At 42.2% G+C, this 11,767-nt stretch overlaps 1 protein-coding gene across 1 annotated transcript; it reads right to left on the minus strand.

Annotated features, from left to right (window-relative positions):
* Positions 1-3,848: 3,848 nt before the first annotated feature.
* MARS2 (methionyl-tRNA synthetase 2, mitochondrial) lies at positions 3,849-6,165 on the minus strand. Its single transcript, XM_060106663.1, has one exon. It carries the CDS (start codon positions 6,131-6,133, stop codon positions 4,352-4,354), a length of 1,782 nt encoding a protein of 593 aa, XP_059962646.1. The 5' UTR covers positions 6,134-6,165; the 3' UTR covers positions 3,849-4,351.
* Positions 6,166-11,767: the final 5,602 nt, after the last annotated feature.

The raw sequence follows: 11,767 nt of genomic DNA on the forward strand, positions 1-11,767 counted from the left end.
AGCTCATCTCTCCTTGGAGTTATTTTCTTCTTGCAGATCATACATTTGGTTTCCTGAAACATTCTGACATCGCATACCATACTGTTCTTAAATGAGGAGCTGTGGACTTGAAAATCTATGGTGAGTAAACTGTGTCATAAACTAAATGGGAATGAAATACAGTTCATAGCCAAGGATGGAACTTCTATAATATAGTCTCACCTTACTTTGGTGAAGATCCAAGTAAGGCTGAAGCTCCCAATAGCTATTCGTGAGAAGAGGTACAGTACAGAGTATATTATTTGTAGTTGTCAAGGCCATAGGAAGATCCTCTTGGTGTGTACCTCTTCCCAATCCCCTTTACTCATCATGGAAATTTAAGTAGAAACTAATTAATGTGATATAATCTTAAGCAAGGTATTTTACATATGGTCAACTATTCCCTTACATGGTTCCCCTTAATTCAGAGGATCTATACTGGGTAACCCAGGACCACCTAAAAAATAAGTCAGTTTCACCTCTAAGGTTACACTAATGCAGGCCAACACTGGTTAGTCCCTTCCTCTCAGCTCAAAGTAGTTCTTGATGATAGAAGAAAGCAGCTTAGGCTGGGCTTCTCCTAGCCTCTATCTCAAAAAAGAGTAAGACCCTCTTCTTGAAAGGCTAAAATCCCCACTAATTAACCTTAATTAACTTGGTTGTTACTGTTCTGGCCCTTCCAGCAATGTTAACCTCCAAATTTAGTGTGTTCCTATTGATAGAGGTTAACCAGTCCTATCCAAAGCTCCTACAAGAAGGGGCAGGGCCAGCTGTGTTGTGCTGAAATGACATATTTCATACTGTCTTAGTTTTGCAAGGGGCTCCAAGTCTTTGTTCTAGAACTGAACCCCCTAACTTGTACTCTTGGTTACCTCGACCTGTGCCCTAGCTCCCCCCAGGCTCTCTGAACGAGGTAACTTTCTCAGCAAAAATAGACAAACGACTGCCAGTAGGTCCATACCTTTTCAGATCCACTGATACTACTCATTCTGGCAAAAGATGAGGGCAAGGACCCATCAAGGTTTACAGCGTCCCAGACCTTACCAGCAAGAACAGTTGTTCTCCATCTGGTAGAACTATGGATGGGGGGGACTGCCTCTAGGAGGCAATTATAGATTGTCAGACAGCAACTTTATAGACCAAGTCTTAGTCAAGAGGCATGGCTGCTTCCCCACTGTAACTCAAGGTTACACTAATGCAGGCCAACACTGCAACTACACACTCACTTAGGGGTGAAGCAGACAGCCAGGAAACCATCCCTACCATAATGCCCAAGGAGTAATCTGTTGAATGGTTGGTACTGCCACCTGCTACCCAAGCTACTTCATGATTATAAGTCTTCCTAGTTGGAGGCCCACAACCTGACCAACTTTACTTCAATTTCGGAACTTCCCAGATCTAAAGAGTTATGTGCCAATCATAGATACAGCTATAGGGGAAAAAGAAAAAAGGCTTGTGCCTCAGAGCCCATGTCCCAGTCTATGCCTTCTTGAGCGCATCAACTTAAAATTCAATTTATCAGGCTCTTCTCAGCCCTTATAGAGTCACACAGGTGCTTAAGAAAAATAATGAGGCCTACTTCCAGAATAAGTGTGAGATTTCAATGAAATGAGACTGCAACTATTTCTTGTTCCTGCCTATTCTTGACCTCCACATAGCCATAGGTCTTCTGACTTCTGAGGTGCCTAATCTACGAGTTCACTTGTGGAATAGCCCTCTAATATACAATGGTGCCACACATATACATTGCCCACAACTTCTTGCATGACTTCATAGTAGACTGTAGTCTACTGGGTTGACAGCTTATTATTACTTTAACGTGACATTCCATGAACACCTGAACAGTGCTCTATCACTCATGCAACACTGCCTCCAAGAATACTCGAAAATGAATACTTGACAGCCTTAGGGTAGTACTTAGGAGAAACTTCCTTTCTGGTCAAGGAACCCACAGATGCCAGATAAGGTGTTAGCAATTCTGGAATAGGGGACTTCTTAGATGTCTACAAGTTTATCATCATCTCCCACAAGTGGTTAGGATGTCCTCTCTTGGAAGTGCATCCCTGCCAGTTTTAAGTCTCACCTATCCTCCACTTGCCATTCTTAAACTGCTGGATTAAATAACATATCACCTCGGTACCCAAAGGGTATTTGCTTTACCTGTTTTGCCTCCTACAGAGAATCCAACTGGTTCATCTTCCATATCACCACAGAATAAGTCATATCCAACTTACCACACTTCTTCACTCAAAATATCCTGTCTTCTGTAAAAATTATGCCCTCTCCTCTTTGGTTTCCCTGTTTTCCTGTGTCCTCCAGTACCACAAATACTCTGGTAGAAGTTAAGTGCCTACACAAATGACAGACTGAACAAAAGGCACTCTATTAACACCCAGCAAGCCAATGTCCAGTGTACTGACCAGCATTAGGCCATAGGAAAGATCATTCAAGTGGAGGACACTGTCCCTCCATTCATGATAGGAACTGTAAGACTTATAATGGCACTTCGAGGGCAGAAGTTATCAATGCTGGTTTTCCAAGTCTGTTTTCCTTCATCCATGTAAACACATCCCATCTCTTTCACTACTCTGCTATCCAGTTCTGAGACATTACACTCCATCCTAGGTCCCAGTAATCTACCCTAGTAATCCCAGCAGGTAACTGGATTCCATTATGAAGAATAAGGAGAATCTAAAGGAACACTGGTAGAAATGGTCCTTCCACCTTTAGGATGCCTTCGAGCGTTCTTTTCTAAGCAATGTTTCCAAGCAACCAGAAATCTTTCGCCACACCAACTAATAAACAGAAACTGGAGCTGAACAGTAGCACCCAGAATAAATCTGGGGGAACTACCATTACAGTTTACTTCATGGTGAGCTCTCTCTGCTTGCTACAATGTTTAGAATGGATATCTCAAGGAAAGTTCTCATTTTCAACTTTGCCCTAGCTGTCCAATCACCTATGAGATATAATGCTGGCTTACTATGTTGTAGTCATTGTATAAGTTGATACCTTAACATCTTCTCTGTGATGTTCTCTTATGGAGCCTTGGAGAGATCCCTAAATCCAGTTTGAGATTCCTGGAACATTGATCATTTCCTCCCTTCACCATCACCTTCAACAAATGCAACAGAACAGATCTGGATAAGGTACTTAGAAACTTTTAAGCTTTAATAAGTTAAAGGAGCAAAGGAAATAATTAGTAAAAACTACTTGAAAGTAAATGTATTAAGATTTATATTAGCTATTCCACAATTTCTATATTGTATTATAGACCCTGATTGACCAAAAGAAATCATATAAGGTAAATTATGTATGTGGATAACAAAATTAAGACCAAGAAATATAAAGAAAATATTGCCCTTTTGAACTATCTACAGATTTTTAAAATCATACCTGTAAACCTAATGTTATTAAAGTTTAAAAAATTTTTAACATACCAAGTACCTCAAAAGAGCTTTATAATTCATCATAGTCCAAACAAAAGTGATACCTTTACTTATTAGCTTACTAAACATTTAATAGAGTAAATGTCCTTTTTCAGTAGTCTGAAAAAAACTAAGGATTCTGATCTTTCTATTGCTTACTGTAAAACAGCAGTGGTTGCAGTTATCCTTATTTTAAGGAAAGCAATAAAATGTTTTCTTTAAATTTAAATTATGCAAAATTAGGAAGCAGAAAACCTATTCTAAATATTCTGAAACCTCCATGTTAAGTAATTAAATGTGTGAGACTAGAGCCATCTACTGGTTAAAGTGTAATGTTACAAAGCACAACTACTGGATTATTTAACTAGCAAAGCAGGGAGTCATGGTTGTTAAGAATTGAGAATATAAACATAGGCAAAAATCATCTAGTCTAGGACACTGGTTTTTAAAGTTTTAATGAAACAACCTCTTTTTAACAGGAGACCCAACATATATAACAAAGTAAAAGCTGAGGGAGGGGGCTTCCAACCCCCACACGCACTAATTTGCCCAGCAGAGGCCAGGCCAGTGACAAACAAGCCATGAGAGGTAGTCTGGGCAAATAACTGTGGTTTGGACAGAGGCTCAATGAGAAGGAGTAGTATCAGCAAAGTTGTCTCTTACCCACCTTTCCTCTGGAGACATCTTAGAGACACTGGGGTGCAAAGGACAGTGGTTAATGGACACAGAGGACTGAAGAGTAGGGAGTAGGCTCCTGAAAGGCTACAAACCTCTTTTCACAGGGACATTACTTATGTGCTCATTTGATGCAACACTTTAGAAGCATTAGTATAACTTTCCTGAAAATGAAAAATAAGAAAATAAGACGTTTGCTTTTTTACCACAAGCTAATAAGAACTGAGTTTCTAGGTCTTATGGGCTTTTACCAGCCAGGCCCTGGACTGGTCCAGTCTTGGAAACAAGACCCCAGTTTCAGGTCCCAGCCTCCTCCCTTCAAAAGGGCATGGATGTCCATAGAATCGAGGCAAGAAATGGAGCTCTCCAAGGCCCCTCTCTGTGGCAGAGACCCCCAACCTAGACAGCAGCTTGTCAGCTAGGCTTGGGGTGACAGGCTGGAGCAAAGTTCCAAAGACTCGCAAACATTCCAAGGCCACATGAAGCACAGTACCCAGCCAGGGAGCATCCACTGGGCTCTCCCAGTTCAACTTCCACGGTGCATGCCTTTGGACAAAGCCATTAGTTTGCCGGACACAGCTGGATACTGCCTCCAGAGCCTTATAGATCTGAAAGTTATCATAGTGGTCTGCCACCTGCTTGGGCAAAGTGGCCACTGCGCTCACCAGAGCATAGTCCTCTGCCTGAGCACGACCTGATGGCCCCACCAACCCTGGCTCACTGGGAAAGCAGGTAGTGCAAAAAGCCGGATAGGTCCCAGAAGGATTTATTCTGTTGGCAGTGCATCGGTTCAAGAGACCTCCCAAAGCAAATGCCAGCTCAGAATCCAACAACTTAACCACCTTTTCACCATAGTAATCACAGTCCCAGTTGGGGACGCCCTGACGAAGGAGAAAGTAGCGGAAGCCATCCACAGTATAGCGGTCAAGGCATGTCCTGGGATCCACCACGTTGCCCAAACTCTTAGACATCTTTTGACCACAGACCGTCCAGTGGGAGTGAACATAGATGCGGTGTGGTGGGCTCATGCCGGCCCCTAAGAGGAGGGCAGGCCAATAGATAGCATGGAATTTGAGAATGTCCTTGCCTATGATATGAGAGGTGGTGGGCCACCAAGATTTGAACTCAGCGTTTGGGTAGCCAATTACAGTAAGGTAGTTGACCAAGGCATCCAGCCATACGTAGATGGTCTGCGAATCGTCCCCGGGCACCGGAATGCCCCAGTGCAAGTGGCTACTCCTTCGAGAGACAGATAGGTCCGGCAGCTCCTCTTCCAGCCACTGAAGGACTGCGTGATGGAATGGCTCCGGGGTGATGGCCTGAGGGTCGCCCCGCAGCCACCGCTGGAGCGGCTCCCGGAACTGGGAAAGCCTGAAAATGTAGTTTTCTTCCTTGGTCCAGGAGACGGGATGCCCGCTCTCCAGAGATACAGGACACAAATCCCCCGACGGGCCGGGCTGCCTGGTGACCTTGGCTTCAGGCAGGAAGCACTCGTCGGAGGCGCAATACCAACCTTCATAGAGCCCCTTGTAGAGAAGACCCCGAGCCTTCAGCACCCCCCAGAAATGCTGCACAGCCATCCGATGCCGGGCCTCAGTGGTGCGGATGAAGTCGGTGGAGGAGATGTCAGCCTCCCGGAAAAGCTGCTGGAACTGGGCAGAGACTCTGTCGCACAGCTCGGACGGAGCCAGGCCCGCAGCGGCTGCTGCCTGCTGAATCTTGAGGCCGTGCTCATCGGTACCAGTAGAGAATCGCGTGGCGGCGGCGCTGGGAACTCGGAGGCGATGGTGTCGGCACAGGGCGTCAGCCAGTAGCGCCGAGTACAGGTGCCCGATGTGCGGCGCCGCGTTCACGTAGAAGATGGGTGTGGTGAAATAGGCGCGCGCGTAGCGGGTATCGTCCCGGAAACCGAGAGGGTCCGAACTGTAGTGGCGTAAGCTAAAGTCCTCCAGAAGCGAGAGCCTACTCGCCCCCGTGCGCCCTAGCAGCCGAAAGGCAGAAATCCGCAGCATGATGCCTGCTGAGATGAAGCGGCGGAGGGGGCGTTCTGGAAGCACGTGTGAGGGGCGCATGCGCAGCCGGGCCGCACCGCCGCTTCCGTCCAGAGAGCCAATGAAGTCCGGCCCCGAGCGCCGGCCCTCCGCCGCTCCGCCCGCGCTCCCCCCTCCGTGGGCCTCGGTTACAGCGGTTATGAATTACGGGAGCGAGCGAGGACGATAGCTTAGAGGAACTGGCTGAAGGAGAGGTTATGAAGCAGATAAATCTTTATCTTTCTATATCATACTGCGTGTCCTGCTTTCTAATTTTATATTTATGAATCTGGTTTTTTTCTCCAGACTGAGTTGCTTGTGGGCAAGAATTTTGTATTCAGGCATTTCTGAAACACCAGCCAGTGGCTGGCACATTGCAGGAGTGTGCCCTCTACGTAGGCTCTGGTAAACGTAGGGATCTGAAATATCATATACCTTTCCTCTCAGAACCTAGTGGGCACAATAAATCCAGAAGGGAGGGGGGAGAAGGGAAGGAAGAAAAACAATGACCTAAAGCACTTGAGGGAAGGATAACTGAAAAAGTAAGAGAAATCCTTTCTCTAAACGCAGTTTTTGTTGAATCAACAAAAGAGGTAGGCTTGTGATGTTCCCAGTCTTTGCAAAGATTACTGAGATCCAGAAAGCTGGCATGCAGTACGTTGTCACTCTGCACCTAAGGAAAAAGCAGTCTTCAAATTTATTTCTCAACGTAGTTGTTAGTAATATTCTTTTTAAATTGTCTTGAAGTTCTTCTAGAGCAGTGTTTTTCAAGTTTGCTTTAGTAAGGGAACCCTAGCTCTTTTCGAAAAGGATGACTTGGAAGCCCAGAATTGGATTAATATTAATCCTTGCTTCTTGACATACTCTCATCTTTGGTCTATCTTTTTTCCCCCCATTTAACTTAATAATTAAAATAATAATAATTTAGTAATAAAATAATTTTATTTTATTAATTTAATAATAAAATTTAATAATAAAATGGAATGGAACACCTGTGACCCCACAAGCCAACCTAAGAACTAGAAGTGGTTCTCTAAATGTGGTCGCAAAAGAACAGCATTAGCAGCACCTGGAACCTTGTTAGAAATACATATTCTTAGGCCCCACACTCCCCTCCTGAATCAAAAACTCTGGGGGTGGTACCCAGCAGTCTAGGTTTTAATGAGTTTTCTAGGTGATTCTGATGCACACCAAAGTTTGAGAACCACTGAACTAGGAGATTACCAGTGATTTAGATCTATGTGATCTTTTTCTCCTTGTCTTCCTGTCTTCCTCCCAGAGGTAATCATTGTCCTGAATTTTGTACTTTTGCATTTATCTTATTATATATAAAGTATGTCTAAGCAACATATTGTTTAATTTTGCTTGTATGAAACATTCTAAAAAAGGATATCATGGGAATTCCCTGGTGGTCCAGTGGTTAGGACTTGGCAGTGGCTGCAGTAGCTGGGGTTCAATCCCTGGTCCAGGAACTAAGATAGCAGAAGCCACGCGGTACAGCCAAAAAACAAAAAAAGATACCATACCACGTATAGTGTATTCATGTTTTTGCCTGTAACTAGTTAATTCATTTTGACTGCTGCATAATAATTTATTAATTGAGGCATATGGTAAGTTGGATCTGATTTCCATGGTGATATAGAAAGTAGACCAATCAAATGCTCTTTAGGAGTTACAATAGATACAACAAATATCCTTTGGCTACTTAGTTAATGTGCTATTTGATCCAGCAGTTTGAGGGCAAGAGAAGGATAGGTAAAACTTAAAACTGGAGGGTATGTACGGTACCCTCCAGAACTACGAGACAACCCCAGTTTAAGTATCTGAGAAATCAGTTTCTCCAGAAATTATTTTTTTCTCCCCCAATTCTTTCTTCCCCCCCAATTCTTTTTCCCCCTTGTCCATGGAATCAGTTATCCAACCTACAAACATGCTATTTTTTCTCCCATCTTAAAAAGAAAAAAATTCTCAATCTCCACTACTGCTCCATTTCTTTCCTTTCCTTTATAGCAGAGCTTCTTAAAAGAAATGGCTGGTAATGCACATTTGAGTGGTTCAAGTTTTTTGCTCTAAGAAATCGTACTGCTATTAACTTTCTCATCTACATATATCTCCTGGTACTTATATGCTAAAGTTTCTCATGGGTGTATACCTAGGAGTGCTATTGCTTGATCATAGAGGATGTGAAAGTTCAATTTCACAAGATAATGCTATTTTCCAACATGATTAAACAAATTTACATTCCCATCAGTGACATACCCTTAAAGAGGTCTCCCTAATTCTTGATATCATCTACTTTTTTTTTTTTTTTTTTTTTTTTTTTGTGGTACGCGGGCCTCTCACTGTTGTGGCCTCTCCCATTGCGGAGCACAGGCTCCGGACGCGCAGGCTCAGCGGCCATAGCTCACGGGCCTAGCCGCTCTGTGGCATGTGGGATCTTCCCGGACCGGGGCACGAACCCGTGTCCCCTGCATCGGCAGGCGGACTCTCAACCACTGCGCCACCAGGGAAGCCCTCATCTACTTCTTAATTTTTTGCCAGCTCAACTAAGTATAAAATGAGTTATCTCACTAATATTCGTAGAAACACTAGTCTCAATAACCAAAAGACAGAAACAACCCAAACATCTATCATCTGATGACTAGATAAATGTGGTATTGAATATAACCATGCAGTGGAATTTTATTCAGCCATACGAAGTACTGAATGAAGTACTGATAAATGCCACCACATAGATAAATCTTTATTTTTTTTAATTAATTAATTTTATTTTTGGCTGCGTTGCTGTGCGTGGGCTTTCTCTAGTTGCGGTAAGTGAGGACTACTCTTCTATGTGGTGTGCAGGCTTCTCATTGCGGTGGCTTCTCGTTGCGGAGCACAGGCTGTAGGCACATGGCCTTCAGTAGTTGTGGAACATCGGCTCACTAGTTGTGGCTCGCGGGCATTAGAGCGGAGGCTCAGTAGTTGTGGCGCACGGGCTTAGTTGTTCCGCGGCATGTGGGATCTTCCCGGACCAGGGCCCGAACCCATGTCCCCTGCATTGGCAGGTGGATTCTTAACCACTGCGCCACCAGGGAAGTCCCTAGATAAATCTTTGAAAATGGCCAGACACAAAAGACCGTATGTTTTAGATTCCATTTATATGAAATATTCAGAATAGACAAATGCACGGAAACACAAAGAATATTAGTGGTTCTCAGGTGCTGGAGGAAGGCTGGAATAGAGAGTGAATGTTTAAAGGATATGAGTTTTCTTTTGGGGGTAATAAGTTCTAGAGCTAGATAATGATGATCATTGTACAACACTGTGAATGTACGGTTGACTCTTGAACAGCATGGGTTTATCCACTTGTATGCAGATTTTTTTCAATAAATACATACTACTGGGGACTGACTATAAAGTTATACTCGAATTTTCCATCATATGGAGGGTCTGTGTCCCTAACCCCCACGTTGTTCAAGGGTTAACTGTACTTAATGTCACTGAGTTGTACATTATAAAATAGTTAAAATGGTAAATTTTTTACTTGAATTTTACTGCAATAAAATGTTATCTCACTTTGGTCTTGATTTGCATTTCCCTAAATAGAAGTAAAGTTGAGCATCTCTTCATATATTTATTAACTACATATGTTTCTTTGCCGGTGAAGTGCCTATTTATATTTTGTGTCTATTTTTCTATTGGCTTGTCTTTTTATTTATTTGCAGGAGTTCTTTACATATTCTTGATATTGTTCCTTCAATGGTTGACAAATATCATCTACCATTTTGTATCTTGTCTTTTCACATTAAAGAGGCTTAATGAATAGAAGTTCTTAATTTTAATATAGAATTTATCGACATATATCTTATGATTGTCACCTTACAATTAATCATTTGGGACTATTTTATGATTATCTTTTTGCCTTAAAAATACTCTTAGTACTCTGATGTCAATAAATATTCATATTTTCATATAAAAATATAACAGTTTTGCTTTTGATGTTCAAGTTGTTTCTGTAGAATTAAAATTTTTATATATGATATGAGATGGGGATCCAATTTCTTCTCCATATATAGATAGCCAATTGTCCCAGCACCATTTCCCCACCATCTGCCATGCCACCTCCATCATATGTTAAATTTCCGCATATATATGTTCCCGTTTCTAGGCTCTTTATGCTGTTGGATTGGTTAATTTGTCTATGCCTTGCTAAAAATAGCTTTAATTACTATGGATTTATAATAAGTCTTAATATAGAGAGAAGTAATCTCTCCTCATTCTTCTTCAGAAGTATCTTGGACCTTCTTGGCCCTTTTATCTTCTACATAAATATTAAAATCAACTTGACAAATTCCATGCAAAAAAAAAAAAGCCTGTTGGGGTTAAGGTCACCATTGTATTAAATCTATAGCTCAGTGACAGGTGTTAAGAGCTGAGAGGGAGATATACTTACAGTATTTTTTTGGAGGTGGGTAGGAGTTTATTAATTTATTTATTTTTTTTTTGCTGTGTTAGGTCTTCGTTTCGGTGCGAGGGCTTTCTCTAGTTGTGGCAAGCGGGGGCCGCTCTTCATCCCGGTGCGTGGGCCTCCCATTATCGCGGCCTCTCTTGTTGCAGAGCACAAGCTCCAGATGCGCAGGCTCAGCAGTTGTGGCTCACGGGCTCAGTTGCTCCACGGCATCTGGGATCCTCCCAGACCAGGGCTCGAACCCGTGTCCCCTGCATTAGCAGGCAGATTCTCAACCACCGCGCCACCAGGGAAGCCCCATATTATCTCTTAAAAGCTTCAAGACTTTGGTAAACTCAAGTGTTCCGAACTTGAGTAGTTACTATAAGAATAATATGCTACCAGTTATGGAGAATGTTTTCATAAGGCTCATTCATTCATTCAAGGACTAAGTGAGCTCATACTAGAACACAGACAAGAACTGGTACTATATCTCCATCATATCCAGCCACATAAGAGTCTGCACTTGGGGAAACCCCCTTTACAATACAGAACTGAAAGCTGTCCCTGAAATCTACAATTGGCAGCAAATGTAAATCAATACTGAAATAATGACCAATGTTAGAAAACATTTATTCCAAAAATTTGTCCTAATTACTGTAAGTACTCAATATACAACAAGCCAATATACGACAAAACAGACATTTGTTTCAAATGGAGAAATACGTTATTGAAGAAATGTACATATTTCTGGAGATACAGAAAATTTTTTGACTAAAAGTATTTGTCTAAAAATGTACAAGCATTAAAGAGGTATGGAGCAAATACACGTGATAACCAACAAAAGCTTACTGCCCAAAATACAGTTTTAAAGGAAAAGAAAAAATCTGGGACTTTCCTGGAGGTCCAGTGGTTAAGACTCCATGCTTCCAATGCAGGGGGCACGTGTTCGATCCCTGGTCAAGGAACTAAGATCCCACCTGCTGCAGAGCGTAGACAAAAGAAAGAAAAAAAAAAAAACTAAGGTTAATATCTTAAACAGTTTATGGCCAACCACATATTTATGTAAGTAATGTAAATGAATTATTTACCCATTAGAATACATTTTATCTGCTTATTACTTTCTAACTGATTTCTTTGTATGTAAACTCTTTCCTTTGACCATTTATGAAGTAAAATCTAAGTGT

This window comes from Mesoplodon densirostris, chromosome 8 (genome assembly GCF_025265405.1).
Source record: "Mesoplodon densirostris isolate mMesDen1 chromosome 8, mMesDen1 primary haplotype, whole genome shotgun sequence".
Classification (NCBI taxonomy): domain Eukaryota; kingdom Metazoa; phylum Chordata; class Mammalia; order Artiodactyla; family Ziphiidae; genus Mesoplodon; species Mesoplodon densirostris.